The sequence below is a fragment of the Rhinopithecus bieti genome, unplaced genomic scaffold (assembly GCF_001698545.2).
Source record: "Rhinopithecus bieti isolate Rb0 unplaced genomic scaffold, ASM169854v2 scaffold_15769, whole genome shotgun sequence".
Lineage (NCBI taxonomy): Eukaryota > Metazoa > Chordata > Mammalia > Primates > Cercopithecidae > Rhinopithecus > Rhinopithecus bieti.
The window spans coordinates 1,187,864-1,206,777 of NW_016809129.1; the positions used below are offsets into that span (position 1 = coordinate 1,187,864).

Genomic DNA, 18,914 nt, shown 5'->3' on the forward strand with positions numbered 1-18,914 from the left:
CTTTTCGTCTGTGCTCCACAACTTTTCAAGGAAGCGAAACCAAGGATACCAATGGTGTCAAGGCAATCAACTTTTTAAACAATGTGGAAAACAACTTATCACTGTCTCTGGAAGAAATGCGGATTCCTTTTTAGAGTCTTAAACATATGTTAAAAGCCAATTTTGTTTTCCATTTATACATAATTCCATATACTGTATTTTATGGTCTTACCTACACTAGTTGATACGAGGTCAGTATTTTTGAATCAGCAGGTGAACATTGAGTTTCCCCATGGAAAGAAAGCCTTAATCTTCCCCAATTTTTTTGTTTCAAACATATTTTCTTTTTTTTTTTTTTTTTTTTTTTTTTTGAGGCAAAGTTTAACTCTTGTTTCACAGGCTGGAGTGCAATGGTACGATCTCAGCTCACCATAACCTCTGAATCCCAGATTCAAGCGATTATCCTGCCTCAGCCTCCCAGGTAGTTGGGATTACACGCATGCACCACCATGCCTGGATAATTTTGTATTTTTAGTAAAGACAGGGTTTCTCCATGTTGGTCAGGCTGGTGTCGAACTCCCGACCTCAGGTGATCCACCTACCTTGGCCTCCCAAAGTGCTGGGATTACAGGCGTGAGCCACCGCGCCCGGACCAAAAGTGTTCATTTTATTTCACCATTGTTAGCCTGCTGTTAGAATGCTTTGCTAGTGGGAACACAAAGAGCAATTCAAGTTAGGTAAAAGCACCATTAGGTAAAGTAAAAGCAAAATTTATTTTAACAAATACAATGTGTAGGCAATAGCACACATTGCCTAACATCCATGGTGCATAACATAGACTGGGAAATATGTTACTGTTCTCTGAGCATGGTTCATTGGTGTGAAACATACAAATACGTATAGACATCTCAATTTAAGTTATATGTAGTTTTAGCTTAACTCATTGTTTGTAGTGTAATTCATTCCCAATAAGAATTTGAATATCTTCCAGATGAACAAATTGATGTGTGAAAAAAGGACCTAAAACTGATATATTTCTTAAAAAGAACAATTTAATTTTGTAATATTCTTTACCTAAAATTTCTGATTTCTTAATCTTAAAATTGAATTTTGTTGAAGATTTAAAAAATGGATTGACAATATCAGCAAATTCATAAAGACACAAATGACCTAGGACAATGGTCATAAAATGTGTTGCTGCTTGTTCGATCAATGAAATAAACACACTTTGGTTTCAAAGTACATAAATATTTTAGCTTCCAATTATCTGGAATTGAGCTATTAGCATTTGAACTTTTATTGATATTTCTTCCACACATTAGCTAATAATCGCGAAATAAGGGGATCTTGTTGGTTTTCTAGACTATGAAAGTTCATAGAACTTTGTTTTATTGGCATGTTCTAACAGTTTGAAAGGCAGTTTATTTGCAAATGGCATATAAGTCAGGGAAGGCATTAAACTAGAATCAGGGTTAGGATGACAGAAGAGGACAAGACCCTTAATGAGGTTTCCATTATTATTTTAGAAGTACTATAAATGATGAGGACAAGGGAGAGCCCCTTACTGACATGGAAGCACCAAGAATACCTCCCACAGTAGAATATAAATGATTTTTAGATTATTCACTTTTCATTAATCAAGATTTGATAATCACACAATTAGTTCACTTTTATAAATTAATAATTTCAAACTTTAGACTTTATTTATAATGATAATTTTATATTTTATTACTTAGAAAATAATTTATATTTTCCATCATTTAAACAAAGAGTAGGCCTGAGTCTCATGCCTTTTGCACAGCTTTTACCTTCAAAGAAAGTTCTCTGGGTAAGATAGGCAGGGAATATGGGGAAACTGCAAATTAACAGTCTACATACATCTAATATGAACAGTCTGTAAGATATTCTTTTTCTTTAGTTTAACTGGGATTGCAACGGTAAGATTTGTTCTGGTATTCAACCAAAATAGACAGAATTGGGTATTCTGTTTTTAGGAAGTAAATACTTTCTTGAACATAATATGAGAACATTTCTTCATTCATCAGATGAAGACTAATATAGATATATCCCTGTACAGAGCTACTGTCTTCATCTTTTATTGAGAGCCAAACCAGGTCTTATATAAAAGACAAAAAATATTACAGCTAACAAAAGCAAAAGTGGTGCTTTTATTAAGGAAACCAATATTTTAAAGGTTAATCTAGATATATAACTGGAAAGATGTTTATTAGCATGCTGAAAATAACACTGATGGCACTCAGAATATACCTGGTCTTTTGCTTAACAGAGAACCATGGCATCCAGGTAACCAGTTCCAACTTTTCCTACCATTGATTTTATGGTTTTCTAAACAATTATCTTTTTCCCTAGGTGGGCTAGAAACTCTTTCATTTGAAAGACCTGAGTTTATTTAATGGCACCTATAAATAGGCTCATATAAAAATGTAGTAAATTGCAACAAATACATTGGCACCACAGGAAGTAAGCTCTGGAGTTGGACGTGAACATAATAATATTGCTGTCACCTAAAAGGGGGAGAACTCTACTGGCAGAAAATGTCCCTTAGCATCCTTTGAGATGTACTGGGTGTGTACAAAAGTCACATACTTGATGGATCCTCATCCCTTTATTTATCCCAATTGACTTCTAGCTGTAATACTAATTTATTTTTAAAGAAAAATGTATCAATCTTCCTGGATTGATGAACACAGTTCTGGAATGAAGATGTTCTAATCGCTTTGGCCACTATTATTCCTCTTATTTCCTGTACCTTAAAACAAAACAAACAAACAAAACCAGGCAGTTTGCTGAGACTTCCACTGTAGTAGCCAAGATGCCCCGCTAGTTGGACTATACAGCTTTGATGAAACTGCCAACAGACTGCGATGGGCTTCCAACTGTCCTGCCAGTCCACTCCCTCCAAACGTAGCTTTATGTTCAATTAATATTTATGTTAGAGATGGACAGGATTTGGAAGATGGGAAAATATTGGCTTTGTTAAGTAATTAGATGCAAAGGGTATGAGAAGATAAATGCTTTTTTTCCCCTTTCTCTTAATTGCAGTGAAAGGAAAATAGTTAAATTCACTGGCAAGATTTGACTCATAGTAATTTTTGCAAACATAGAGACACACAGGCAAAACTAAGAAAATGAAAACAATTAGGTAAGTTCTAAAAAGTGAAGACCTGGTGTTAATTCAGAAATCTATTGAAATGTATTTTAATTATTTAGGTAGAGCTGCATCCACTTGATCCTTTTTACATTTTCCTACTGATTGGAGAATTTGCCTTGAAACCATGTATTTTTTTTGTTGTATTATCTTTGCCTTATTTTTTAAAATGCCATGAATTACTGTAAAATGATGCTTTGAAAGGGGAGAGTACAATATCCATTCATGAGAAACAAAAGTATTTTTAATGTAAACATTCCTTTCTACTACGTCAGAGAAAATAAAAACTGGAAATCACAATCAAGATTTACTTAGAAGCTAAGATTGTTTAGATAATGAGTAGGTCTATATATAGTACTGAAGGAAGAATCATAACCAAAATTGTTGGAAAGAAATGGACACCAACTATAAAATATGCTATTGGCTAACAGTCTTTCATCTGGGAGATATGGACCCAGAATTCATTCAGTTAGCAAAAGTTACTAGTGAAAAAAAACATTCTTTGCAGCATCCCCATTTAATTGGCAAAAAAAAAAAAAAACTATATCAGATTATCATTTAAATTATAATAGGTAGATGATTGACTGTCCATCGACATCCATGCAAATGAATCATCATTCTCTTACTGGGCTTGGAGAGAACTACAATGTATAAAAATGGTGATTAAAGTATAACTTTATAAAATGTTTCCCTTTTCCTTTTTTAAAAAAAGAGTTTACTATCTACAGAAACAAAAAAAAATCTTCATATTTACATCAAGATAACTATCATGACATATATAATAATATGAAATAAAATATTGAAAGTGAGTATCAACTTTTTAAATAGAGGTTTGGCTCACAGCATAAACAAGTGTAGATAACAAACAAACCAAAACAAAACAAACAAAAAGACTTTCAATAATAACCTGATCCTCAAACAATCTCTCTATAATCTCCCCTGCCAGAAGAAGCATGACTGACAATGCGCCAGATTGCCGATGGAGGCTACCCCGACAGCGTGTGGATACCACAACAGGGGCTGTCAGTGGGACCTTTGCCCCTGAAAGACAAACTACAACAGTTGCCAAGAATCAGGCTTTTCCTACATCAACACAAAAACCCTGGGTTGAAATAATCTCCTTCCTCTCTTGCTATATAACCCAGAGTGATTTTTCCGTTTCCTTTTCTTCCTCTACCACACATTTTGCAGCAAATTAAGAAGACACAGGCGATCACGCTGAAGTACAATTTCCCAAGCCTTCTCTGGCATCGTTTAGAATTCTAACCTGACTGAAAGACCTGACTCCAGCTCTTCCCTAGGTGTTTATGTATAAAGAATGCCATCCCCTTAAATGGTGATTTGATCTTAGTTGAGTGACATCCATAATCACAGACAGCTCCTATACATTCATTAGGCAAGTAGACTGGAAAATGCCTCAGTCTTCCAGGTTTGAGGCTGGTGATAGAGCTCCTTCAAGTGGTGCATAATAGTAATGTAATACCAAACATGTGGCCCTCTCACTCAGCCCTTCAGTGCCCTCCATCTGCAAAAGGCCCTTTATTTGAAGCTAAATGGAGGAGGGCATTTGGAATGGCTGCTTCCCAAAGACACTCCATAGTGAATTTCCTTCTGTTTGTTCACATATACTCAGTCATTTGCTACAGCTATTCTATGAGTTACTCAAACCACAAAAATCTCTTTACATATGCACACACATGCACACAAGCACCCTTTCAAACCGTTCCCTTCTGTCTCTCTTTCACACACACACACACACACACACACACACACACACACACACACAGTGTTGGCAGGATGTATCAGAATTCAAATAATGCTCTGGAACTTTCATCCCTCAGTACTAAGAGCAAAAGCTGCTTAGTTGGTAACCTACATTTCCTGCACTGTTTCCTTGCTAAGCCACACCATCTCCTTTGTGATTTGGTTTCCTTTATGATTTATTATATCACAGTGACCACTATATATCTTAATATAAATGCTACTAAATTGTGGAGCCAGCAATCCTGGCCTTCAGTGTGTATGTGTGTGCGTGCATGGGTGTGAATATGTTTTACATGTATCTATGTGGGAGCTTATATACACACACACATATATATTCCCTCCTTAAAAAATCCTTAGAAGCTGGTGTTGCAATGTGAAAGCTTCTTTGAGCAAAAAGTTTTTAACAATGTACCTCACTGTAAAAATATACACACAAAATGCGAAGAATCTCAAAATGCAATAGCCATTTGCCCATCTTCTCAAATTTCTACAGTGTTGTGTCTAAATGTTGTGCTGGCTTGAAGAGAGTCTTTGACAAGTCAATCTGTTTGGAAACACAGCCCATTCTATCCATTGTCACTGGTCTGGCTTTGGGGTTGGTATCTCCTCCCCTCTTGGTTTCCCTTTCTCTTCTTCTTCCTCCTTGATAGCCTGGATCTGTTCTGAAGAGTGCGATTGAGGGGTCGGGTCCAGGGATTGATTTTCTACACCTGCCAACCGTTGCTCCTCTTCAATGACTTTCTTCCACATCTTGTGGTTCTGTAAGAGGTGCTGAGTTATTTGGCAGTAGATTTTTCTCCTTTTGAAAGTCTTCTTTTCTAAAATAAATAAAATAAAATGCACCAAATTAGACTATTTAGTTGTGTGCTGAGCACACAAATGTTATCTCTTTTAAGATAATTAAGAGGAGTTAATCCGTAATCTTGGTTTGTATATTATAATAATGCAGTTTTGGAGAATGGGGAAGAAAGAGGAAAATGGCAATAATCATTAAAATATCACTCACAAATAACTAGGGATGGTATTTAATATTTGGCAATGTCCAGAGCAAGATTCTGCTTGTATCTTGGTATTATTCTCATTACATTTAGGCTCTCAAGGCTTTTTACATAGATCATTGAAATAACTTCTTGTTATGTCTGTCTCTGTCAGTCAATTTAATTCACAAACATCTACAAGACTGATATATTTAAAGATGGTTCTGATGTTCCTCATCTGCTTCATGTGGACTAAAATATTAATTTCAGGCTGGGCACGGTGGCTCAGGCCTGTAATCCCAGCACTTTGGGACGCTGAGGCGGGCGGATCACAAGGTCAGGAGATTAAGACCATACTGGCTAACACGGTGAAATCCCGTCTCTACTCAAAATACAACAAATTAGCTGGGTGTGGTGGCGGGCGCCTGTAGTCCCAGGTACTCGGGAGGCTGAGGCAGGAGAATGGTATGAACCCAGGAGGTGGAGCTTGCAGTAAGCTAAGATTGCGCCACTGCACTCCAGCCTGAGCAGAGAGCAAGACTCCGTCTCAAGAACATAAAATAAAATAAAATAAAATAAAATAAAATAAAATAAAATAAAATAAAAATCAATTTCAAAATGTAGTTAACTATACTTTACCCTGCTTTTTAAATTTTTAAAACATCTACACTGAACTCATATTTTCAAGCTGGTACTGCCTATCCTTCTGAAATGTTCTTTGCAACCACTGAGAGTATATATCCATTCATTTTTTAAAGACTCCATCAGATTTCACTGAATTCTTCTAAGAAATAACCTCTTTCTTCTAAATTTCTATGTTACTCCATATATACCTCCTAGAGTATATACTGTTTCTGTTTTTATTTTTTCCCTTTTGTTCTCCTTATCATTATCTCTTCTTCTGGTAACTGTGCATCCAAAATCATTTAGAGAGAACNATAAAATAAAATCAATTTCAAAATGTAGTTAACTATACTTTACCCTGCTTTTAAATTTTAAAACATCTACACTGAACTCATATTTTCAAGCTGGTACTGCCTATCCTTCTGAAATGTTCTTTGCAACCACTGAGAGTATATATCCATTCATTTTTTAAAGACTCCATCAGATTTCACTGAATTCTTCTAAGAAATAACCTCTTTCTTCTAAATTTCTATGTTACTCCATATATACCTCCTAGAGTATATACTGTTTCTGTTTTTATTTTTTCCCTTTTGTTCTCCTTATCATTATCTCTTCTTCTGGTAACTGTGCATCCAAAATCATTTAGAGAGAACTTTTCCCCCTCCCTTCAATTATGTGGTTCTAGAAAAGGTTATTAAATTCTACTTCCTCACTCACAACCGGTCTACAAAATTGTATCACAGTGACTGGCCAATAGTTGCATGGGTGACCCAAGTTGGGCCTGAGTCCTTCCCTGAGATATTTCCCATTTGCACATAATGAATGTGGGTTTGAGAGGTATAATTGGAGATCCTTTCTCCTTTGCTTATGCATCTGGAATGAAGTGAACTTAGAGCTGCCTATAGTTCCAGCCTCATGAAGAAAGCAAGGCTGAAAGAACAAGCTGTTAGGCAGGTGAGGCAGAGACAAAAGCAGGAACAAATAAGCACTGATAATAGCTAACATCATGTGTACATGAATCAATAATGTTCACTTTTTGTATATCCTCATTCCACTGGAATTTTATAACTTGTAACAACAAAAAAAGTTCTACCTTAGTATATCTCCTTTAAGAAACTAATCTTGGGCCAGGCGTGGTGGCTCACGGCTGTAATCCCAGCACTTTGGGAGGTCGAGGCGGGTGGATCATGAGGTCATGAGATCGAGACCATCCTGGCTAAGATAGTAAAACTCCGTCTCTACTAAAAATACAAAAAATTAGCTGGGCGTGGTGGCGGGCACCTGTAGTCCCAGCTACTTGGGAGGCTGAGGCAGGAGAATGGCGTGAACCTGGGAGGTGGAGCTTGCAGTGAGCCAAGATCGGCCACTGCACTCCAGTCTGGGCGACAGAGTGAGACTCCGTCTCAAAAAAAAAAAAGACACTTATCTTGGCATCTTCAAGATGGTAGGCTAGAGACATCTGGTACTTGCCTCCTCCACAGAGAAGAACCAATGGACTGAGTAGGTAATCAGACTTATCATCTAAAATATAATTTTGAATTCAACAGAGAAATGACAGGAAATACCTAAGATAAGGAAGAAGAAAAACAATTTGTAATATGAATGACAAATTTACTAAAGAGACAGGTATCAAGAAAAGAAAAAAGAGGAACCAAAGAGAAACTCTGGAATGAAGAATTCATTGAAAGAAATACATATACATCCAAAAGTTTTAACAATAGACTAGATCAAGTTGAAGAAAGAATCAGAATTTGAAGATGGGTCTTTTGTCATAACCCAGTCAGATGAACCTCAAAAACATAAAAAAAATAATAATAATAAACAAAGCTTGCATGACATATTTTAATTTTCAGTGTCCCAGAAGGTGAAAAGAAAATGAAAAGGACAGAAAACCTGTTTAACAAAATTATAGGTGAAAACTTCCCAAGTCTAACAAATAGAGATTTAGACATCTAGATGCAGGAAGCTCAGAGAAACTCACAAAAATACAATTCAAGGTCTTCTCCATGGTGCGTTGTAGTCAAACTGTCAAAAGTCAAAGACATAGAGAGTTCTAAAAACAGCAAAAGAAAAGTATCTGGTAACTTACAAGGAAACTTCCATCAGACTAACAGATTTCTCAGCAGAAATCTTTCAGGCCAGAAGATAATGGGATAATATATTCAAACTGCTGAAAGAAAAAACCATATACCCAGCCAAGTTATCCTTCACAAATGAAGGAAAAATAAAGTCTTTTTTCACAGAAGCAAAACTCAGAGAATTAATCACCACTAGACCAGCACTACAAGAAATACCTAAGGGAGGCCTACATGTGAAAGCAAAAGGATGATATCTATCATTATGAAAACACTTGAAAGTGTAAAACCCACTGGTGGAACAAACACGAATAAGGAAATGAAAGGAATCAAATGTTACCACCACAGAAAACCACCCAAATGCAATGATAATCAATGAGAGAGAGAGAAAGGAAAAAAGATATACATAACAATTATAAATCAATTAACAAAGTGACAGGAATAAGGACTCAGATATCGATAATCACCTTGAGTGTAAACAGACTAAGATTTCCACTTACAAGACACAGAATGGGTGAACTGATTAAAAAACATGACTTAATTATGTGCTAAGAAACTCATCTCTCCTGTAGAAAGATACAGACTAGAAGTAAAAGAAAAGACAAATATAGACTAGAAGTAAAAGAAAAATATACTTCATGCAAACAAAAACAAATAACAATCAAGAGTAGCTATACTTATGTTAGATGAAACAGAAATTAAGTCAAAACAGTAAAAAGTGGACATAGTCATTATATAATGACAAAGAGATCAATTCAGTAAGAAGATAAAGTAGTTCTAAACATATATGCACTAACACCAGAGCACCCAGATACTAAGACCAGATAACCTGATCTTAGCCGAGAGGCTGAGAAGCAATATCGCACCCAGATATATGCAAAGCAAATATTAATAGATCTAGAGAGAGAGAGAGAGACACTTCAACATAAAAATAGTTGAGGACTTCAACATCCCACTCTCAGAACTAGACAGCTCATCTAGACAGAAAATTAATAAATAAACATTGGATTTAAACTGCATTTTAGACCAATGGACCTAACAGATATTTACAGAACATTTTGTTGAACAGCTACAGAATACTCATTGTTAGCACATGGAATTATTCTCCAGGATAGGCCAGATGTTAGGACACAAAACAAGTCTCAACACATTTTTTAAAAATCTAAATCATATCAAGTTTCTTGTTAGACCACAATGAATAAAACTAGAAATCAATAACAAGACAAACTTTGGAAACTGTGTAAATACAAGAAAATTAGAAAATTTGTTCCTGAAAGACCTTTGGGTTAAAGAGATAATTAAGAAATAAATCAATAAATTTCTTGAAACAAATGAAAGTGGAAACAACACAAAGTAGTAGTCAAAGGGAGGTTTAACACAATAAATACCAACAACAAAAAACTAAAAATATTTCAAATAAGCAACCCAATAATGCACCTCAAGGAACTTGAAAAGCAAGAACTAATTAGGCCATGAATTAGTAGAATAAAAGAAAACATAAAGATAAGAAGAGAACTGAATACAATAGAAAATTAAAGACACAGTGTATCTAGGAAACAAAAAGTTGGTTTTTTGAAAAGATAAACAAAATGAATAAGTTCACTAGGTAGACTAACCAAGAAAAAAGAGAAGGCCTCCAAAATAAAATCAGAAATGAAAAGGAGACATTATAATGGATACCATAGAAATACAAAAGATTATCAGAGATTATGATGAACAAGTATGTATTAGCAAACTAGAAAACCTAGATGAAATGGATAAATTCCTGGAAACATATACCAAAATTGAATCAGGAAGAAATAGAAAACCTGAACAGACCCATAATAAGTAATCACATTAAATCAACAATAAAGACTCCCAACAATAAAAAGTCCACTACTGGATGACTTTGCATAAAATGCTTTTCTTCATCTATCCTCTCAAGAGATGCAGAAAAGCATTTGATAAAATTCAACACCACTTCATGATAAAACTAAAAATACTAGGAAGGAACATGCCTCAACATAATAAACACCACACATAATAAAACTACAGCTAATGTCTGAATGTGCAAAGTTGAAAGCCTTTCCTCTAAGAACTGGAAAAGGACAAGATTGCTCACTATCACTGCTGCTATTCAAAATTGTACTAGAAGTCCTACTCAGAGCAATCAGGCATCCAAATTGGAAAAGAGGAAGTTAAATTGTCCCTCTTTGTAGATGATATAGTCCTATATCTAGAAAAACCTACACTCCACCAAAAAACACTTAGATCTGATAAATACACTGAGTAAAGTTGCAGGATAGAAAAATTAATATACAAAAAATCAGTAGTATTTCTATACACCAATGATGAATTAGCTGACAAAGAAATTAAGAAGGCAATCCCTTTTACAATAGCTAAAAAAGTAGTAATGAGAAATAAATGTAACCAAGGTAGATAAAGACCTCTACATGGAAAACTACAAAAATCTGATGAAACATGTTGAAGACAACACAAACAAATACAAAGACATTCCATGATCATGGATCTGAAGTATTAACATTTTTAAAATGACTGTTCTACCCAAGCAATGTATAGATTAAATGCAATCTTTATTTAAAAAAAAAGACCAACACATTATTCAAAAAAACAGGAAAAACAATTATAAAATTTCTATGGAACCAAAAAAGAGCTTGAATAGCCAAAGCAATCCTGAACAAAAAGAACAAAGATGCAGGCATCACGCTATCTGACTTCAAAATATACCACAAAGGTATAGTAAACAAAACAGCATGGTATTGGTATAAAAATGGACACATAGACCAAGAAAACAGAGACTCCAGAAATAAATGCATGTACTTATAGTCAACTGATTTATGACAAAGGTGCCAAGAATATATATTGAAGAAAGGACATATTTTTTATTAAGAGGTGCTGGGAAAATTGGATATTCACATGCAGAAGAATGAAACTAGACTCCATTTCTCACCATATACAAAAATGAGCTCAAGACAGATTAAAGACTTAAGTAAGGCCAAAACTATAAAATAGTTAGAAGACAACATAAGGGAAATTCTATAGGACATTGACCTAAGCAAAGATTTTATGATTAAGACCTCGAAAACCCAGGCAACAAAAACAAATATAGACAAATGGGACTAAACTAAAAACTAAAACCCTCTATACAGCAAAGGAATCAACACAGTGAAGAGAAAATCTATAGAATGGAAGAAACTATATGCAAATTGTTCATACAACAAGAGACTAATATCCAGAATATACAAGAAAATCAAACAACAGTTAAAAAACAAAACAAAAAATTCTATTAAAAGTAGGCAAAGACACGAATAGACATTTCTCAAAAGAAGACATAAAAATGGTCAACAGGTATATGAAAAAATGCTCAATATCACTAATCACCAGGAAAATGCAAATCAAAACCACAATGAGATATCATCTTACCCCAGTTAGAATGGCTATTAGTAAAAACAGAAAAACAACAGTTGCTGGCAAGAATGTGGCAAAAAGGGAACTCATAACACTGTAGGAATATAAGTTAGTATAGCCACTATGGAAAACAGTACGCAGATTTCTCAAAACCTCAAAAGAGAACAACCATATGATCTAGCAATCTCACTACTGGGCATTTATCAAAAGGAAAAGAAATTAGTATATTAAAAAGACAATTGTACCCCCATACTTATTGCAGCAGTCTTCACAATAGCAAAGGCATGGAATCAACCTAAGTGTCTATCAGCTGATGAATGGATAAAGAAAATGTGGTATACATACACAATGGAATAATATTCAGACATAAAAAGAATAAAATCATGTCATTTACAGCATCATTAATGGAACTGGAGATCATTATGTTAAATGAAATAAACGTAGAAAAGAAAGACAAATATCGCACGTTCTCACTCTTATGTGGAAGCTAGAAAAGTTGATCTCATGGAAGTGAGAGTAGAATGACAGACACCAGAGGCTGAGAAGGGTATATGGTTGGGGGTTAGGAGGAATGAAGAGATACTGATTAATTAGTACAGACCTACTAGTTAAAATAAATAAGTTCTTATCTTTAATAGCAGAGTAAGGTGACTACTGTTAACAATAATGTATTGCATACTTCCAAATAGTGGGAAGACGGGACTTCCCAACACATAGAAATGATATGGTTGGGCGCAGTGGCTCCTGGCTCATGCCTGTAATCCCAGCACTTTGGGAGGCCAGGGTGGGTGGATCACCTGAGGTCGGAAGTTCAAGACCAGCCTGACCAACACGGAGAAACTCCATTTCTACTAAAAATACAAAAATTGGCTAGGCATGGTGGCATATGCCTGTCCTAGTTACTTGGGGGGCTGAGGCAGGAGAATCACTTCAATCCAGGAGGCAGAGCATGTGGTGAGCCGAGAATGCGCCACTGCACTCCAGCCTGGGCAACAGAGTGACGGATACTCTAAATATCCTGATTTAATCATTACACATTCGATGTATGTGACAAAATATCACATGTGCCCCACATAAATATGTACAAATATGTATTGATTAAAAATACAAAAAGTTGCTTATAAGACAGGGAAATGCAAATGAAAACTATGCCTACTTAGAATAGCTAAAATGAAAATGACTCTAAAACATCAAGTGTAGACAAGGAATTTAACAATTAGAAATAATATAGTGCTTATAGGAATATACAGTTTTACATCTACTTTGGAAAATTATTCAGTTCTGTCTATTAATCTGAATAAATGAGTACCCTACTTAAAAAATAGAAACTCAAATCTTATTCTCATATATTCCAAACAGTTTCTCTTCTAGACTATAGGGTCTTTGAGGGAGCCTTGGACACTCCTGTACAGATCTTACACATCAGCAAATATGCATTTAAAAAAGAAATACATTTTCTTTGACCAAATGATTCAGAGTTTTCAACATGGAAATATTAACAATAATTTTCACAGGATTATATCCTTTGAGGAAATATAATAAACCCAATTTAAACAGAAAAATATATAAGATATTTTAAAGAAGATTAATGTCAGCATTCACTATTTAGGCTTCTAATTCCTTATTTATTTATGAATCACCTGGTATGTACCAAATGTTGTCCTCAGTTCTAGTGACCCTCTGACAGACAAGATGAATATGATGCTTGCCAGCAGCAGGCTTTTACTCTCGAGGAAAGATAGTGAACAAGCAGGTACAATTATACTGAGTCTTACGGAGTCTTTGAAAGTCAGCAGAAAGGGAGGGAAATGGCTCAGTTGGTACAATATTGTATGAAGGTGGTGGTTGGATTAGGACAGGGTAATGAAAATGAAGAAAATTCAATAAATATGAGATATATTTGTATGGTAGAATCAACAGGACTTGGCAACTGATTAGAGGTAGGCAATTAAGAGGGAGGAATCAGAGACAACCCTGTTTTCTGACCTGAGCAGTTGAGCATGTTGGTAAGATGCACTGAGAAAGGGAAGGTTGAATGAGGAGTAGATTTGAGGGTATATTAGTCCATTTCACACTGCTGATGAAGACATACCTGAGACTGGGTAATTTTTAAAGAAAAAAAGAGGTTTAATGGACTAAGAGTTCCACATGGCTGGGGAGGTCTCACAAACACGGCAGAAGGCAAAAGGCATGTCTTACATGGCATCAGGCAAAAAGAGAATGAGAGAGCCAAGCAAAAGAGGAAACCTCTTATAAAATCATCAGATCCATGACTTATTCACTACCAGGAGAACAATATGGGGGAAACTGCCTTCATGATTCAAGTGTCTCCCACTGGGTCCTTTCCACAACACATGAGAGTTATTGGAGCTACAATTCAAAATTAGATTTGGGTGAGGACACAGCCAAACCATATCAGAAGAAAATGAATAGAAGTATTCTGAACATGAGGTGTCTGGAAGACCTCTAAGTAGAGAGGTAAAGTAGGCAGCTGGTAGAGAGCTTAGAAGAGAGGTCTGTTCTCTTCCAAGAAACCAGAATATCATGTAACTCTCAGTACCATCATCTAAGTGACAATTTTAGACTTGAGCCAAGAGTTCAGAAGTTCAGCTAAGATCCTCCCATTAGACTGAATTTCCCTGGTGTATTAGTCCATTCTCATGCTGCTATAAAAAACTGCCCAAGACTGGGTAATTTATAAAGGAAAGAGGTTTAATTGACTCACAGTTCCACAGGGCTGGAGAGGCCTCAGGAAACTTACAATCATGGTGGAAGGGGAAGCAAACATGTCCTTACTCACATGGTGGCAGGAAGAGAGAAGTGCCAAGCAAAGGGGGAAAAGCCCCTTTTAACCTTTAGATCTCATAAGAACTCATTGTCACAAGAACAGCATGACAATAACCACCCCCATGATTCAATTATCTCCCATTGGGTCCCTCCCACAACATATGGGGATTATGGAAACTACAATTCAAGATGAGATTTGGGTGGCGACATAGCCAAATCATATTATTCTGCCCCTTACACCTCCCAAAACTAATATCCTCACATTTTAAAACACAAGCTTGCCTTTCCAAAAGTCCCCCAAAGTCTTAACTCATATCAGCATTAACCCAAAGTCCAAGTCCAAGGTCTCATCTGAGACAAGGCCAGTCATTTCTGCCTATAAACCTGCAAAATCAAAGGCAAATTAGTTACTTCCCAGATACAATGGTGGTACAGGCATTGGATAAATACAGTAATTACAAATGGGAGAAATCTGCCATAACAAAGGGGCTACAGACCCCGTGTAAGTCTAAAATTCAATAGGGCAGTCATTATACCTTAAAGTTCAAAAATGATCTATTTTGACTCCATGTCTCACATCCAGGCCAAACTGATGCAAGAAGTATGCTCCCACAGCCTTGGGCAGTTTTGCCCCTGTGGCTTTGCAGGGTACAGCACTTCCCCTCCAGCTGCTTTCACAGGCTGGCATTGATGACCTGTGGCTTTTCCAGGTGCACAGTGCAAGCTGTTGGTGGATCTACCATTCTGGGATCTGAAGGACAATGGCTGTCTTCTTACAGCTCCACTGGGCAGTGCACCAGTGGGAACTCTGTGTGGTGGCTCCAACCCCACATTTCCCTTCCATACTGCCCTAGCAGAGGTTGTCCATGAGGGCTCTGCCCCGTAGCAAACTTCTGCTGGAACATCCAGGCATTTCCATACATCCTCTGTAATCTAAGTGGAGGTTCCTAGACCTCAATACCTGTCTTGTGAACACCACAGACCTAACATGATGTGGAAGTTGCCAATGCTTGGGGATTGCACCCTCTGAAGCCATGAACTGAGTTGTACATTGGTCCCTTTCCGCCACGGCTGAAGCAGCTGGGACTCATGGCACCAAGTCCCTAGGCTGCACACAGCAGAGGGTCTGGGACCTGGCCTGTGAAGTCATTTTTTCTTCCTAGGCCTCTGGGTCTATGATAGGAGGGGCTGCTGCTAAGGTCTCTGACATGCCCTGGAGACATTTTCTCCATTGTCTTGGAGATGAACATTTTGCTCCTTGTTACTTATGCAAATTTTCTACAGCCAAGTTGAGTTTCTCCTAAAAAAAGGGTTTTTCTTTCCTATCATATCCTCAGGCTGCAAATTTTCTGAATTTTTATGCTCAGCTTCCCTCTTAAACCTAAGTTCCAATTCCAAACCATGTCTTTCTGAATACATAAAACTGAATGCTTTTAATAGCAACAAAGTCACCTCTTGAGTGCTTTGCTGCTTAGAGATGTCTTTGGCCAGATACCCTAAATCATCTCTCTCAAGTTCAAAGTTTCACAGATCTCTAGGGCTAGGGCAAAATGCCACCAGTCTCTTTGCTAAAACAAAGGGACTACAGGCCCCATGTAAGTCTAAAATTCAATAGGGCAGTCATTATACCTTAAAGTTCAAAACTGATCTCCTTTGACTCCATGAATCATAGTCAGGTCAAAATGATGCAAAAGGTGTGCTCCCACAGCCTTGGGCAGCTTTGCCCCTGTGGCTTTGCAGGGTAAGCAAAGCAGGAGTGACTTTTACTCCAGTTCTCAACAAGTTCCTCATCTTCATCTGAGACCACCTCAGCCTGGACTTTATTGTCCATATCACTATCAGCATTTTGGTCAGTGCCGTTCAATATGTCTCTAGAAGTTCCAAACTTTCCCACATCTTCCTGTCTTCTGAGTCCTCTGTATTAGTCCATTTTCATGCTGCTGATAAAGACATACCCAAGATTGGACAATTTACAAAAGAAATAATTTTATTGGACTTACAGTTTCACATGGCTGGAGAGACCTGACAATCATGGTGGAAGGCAAGGAGGAGCATCCTATAGTCTTGGGCAGCTCTGCCCCTGTGGCTTTACAGGGTACAGCCTCCCTCCTGGCTGCTTTCATGGACTGACATTGAGTGTCTGTGGCTTTTTCAGGCACACGGTACAAGCTGTTGGTGGATCTACCATTCTGGGGTCTGGAGGATAGTGGCTGTCTTCTCACAGTTCCACTAGGCATTGCCCCAGTAGCAACTCTGTGTGGTAGCTCTGACCCTATACTTCCCTTCCGCACTGCCCTAGCAGAGGTTCTCCATGAGAGCCTCACCCCTGCAGCAAACTTCTGCCTGAACATCCAAGAATTTCCATACATCCTCTGAAATCTAGGTGGAGGTTCCCAAACCTCAATTCTTGACTTCTGTGTACTCACAGGCTCAACACCATGTGGAAGGTGCCAAGGCTTGAGGCTTCCATCCTCTCAAGAAACATCCCAAGTTGTACCTTGGCCTCTTTCAGTGACAACTGGAGTGGCTGGGATGCAGGGAACCAAGTCCCTAGGCTGCACACTGCTCGGGGACCTTGAACCCAGTCTATGAAATCACTTTTTCCTGCTAGGCCCCCAGGCCTGTGATAGGAGGGGCTGCCATGAAGACCTCTGACATATACTGGAGACATTTTCCCCATTGTCCCGGGGATTAACATTTGGCTCCTCATTACTTATGTAAATTTCTGCAGCTGGCTTGCATTTATCCTCAGAAAATGGGATTTTCTTTTCTATTGCATTGCCAGATGGTAAATTTTCTAAATTTTTATGTTCTGCTTCCCTTATAAAATGGAATGCCTTTAAGAGAAGCACCCGTCGCCTTTGAATGTTTTGGTGCTTAGAAATTTCTTTCACCAGATACCCTAACTCATCTCTCTCAAGTTCAAAGTTCCACCAATCTCTAGAGCACGGGGATAATGCTGCCAGTCTCTTTGCTAAAATAGAACAAGTGTCACATTTGCTCCAGTTCTCAACAAATTCCTCATCTCCATCTGAGACCACCTCAGCCTGGACTTTATTGTTCATATCACTATCAGCATTTTTTGTCAAAGCCATTCAACAAGTCTCTAGAAAATTCCAAACTTTCCCACATTTTCTTGTTTTCTTCTGAGCCCTCCAAACTGTTACAACCTCTTCCTGTTACCCAGTTCCAAAGTCGTTTCCACATTTGTGATTATCTTTTCAGCAGCATCCCACTCTACCAGTACCAATTTACTGTATTCGTCCATTTTCACGCATCTGACAAAGACATACCTGAGACTGGGCAATTTACAAAGGAAAGAGATTTAATGGAGAACTCACAGTTCCATGTTGCTGGGGAAGCCTCACTATCAAGGGGAAAGGAAAGGAGAAGCAAGTTGTATCTTACATGGATGGCAACATCCAAAAAGAGCTTGTGCAAGGGAACTCCTCTTTTTAAAACCATTAGATCTTGTGAGACTTATTCACTATTACAAGAACAGCACAGAAAAGACTTGCCACCATGATGCAATTACCTCCCACCAGGTCCCTTCACAACACATGGGAATTCAAGATTAGATTTAGGTGGAGACACAGCCAAACCATATTACTCTCCAGTCTCTAGGAAGTTCCAAACTTTCCTTCATTTTTCTGTCTTCTTCTGAGCCCTCCAAACTGTTCCAACCTCTGCCTGTTACTCTGTTCCAAAGTTGCTTCCACATTTTTGGATATCTTTATAGCAGCACCCCACTTCTGGTACCAACTTACTGTATTAGTCCATTTCACACTGCTATAAAGAACACCCGAGACTGGGTAATTCAGAAAGAAAAGAGATTTAATTGACTCAGGGCTATGGAGGCCTCAGGAAATTACAATCATCGTGGAAGGGGAAGTAAGCATCCTTCTTCACTTGGTGGCACAGAGAAGTGCCAAGGAAAGGGGGAAAAGCCCCTTATAAAACCAGCAGATCTTGTGAGAACTCACTCACTATCATGAGAACAGTAGTATGGGGGTAACTGCCCCTATGGTTTTATTAGTTCCCACCAGGTCCCTCCCATGACACATGGGGATTATGGGAACTACAATTCAAGATGAGAGTTGGGTGGGGACACAGCCAAACCATATCATCTGG

At 37.5% G+C, this 18,914-nt stretch overlaps 1 protein-coding gene across 1 annotated transcript in view; it reads right to left on the bottom strand.

The window, feature by feature from the left end:
* Positions 1-1,656: 1,656 nt before the first annotated feature.
* The window catches only part of PDE3A (phosphodiesterase 3A), a 326,043-nt gene continuing 308,785 nt past the window's right edge, over positions 1,657-18,914 (bottom strand). Inside the window, 1 exon segment of the mRNA XM_017888601.1 lies at positions 1,657-5,730. Coding sequence (XP_017744090.1) covers positions 5,489-5,730 — 242 coding nt within the window. The 3' untranslated portion in view covers positions 1,657-5,488.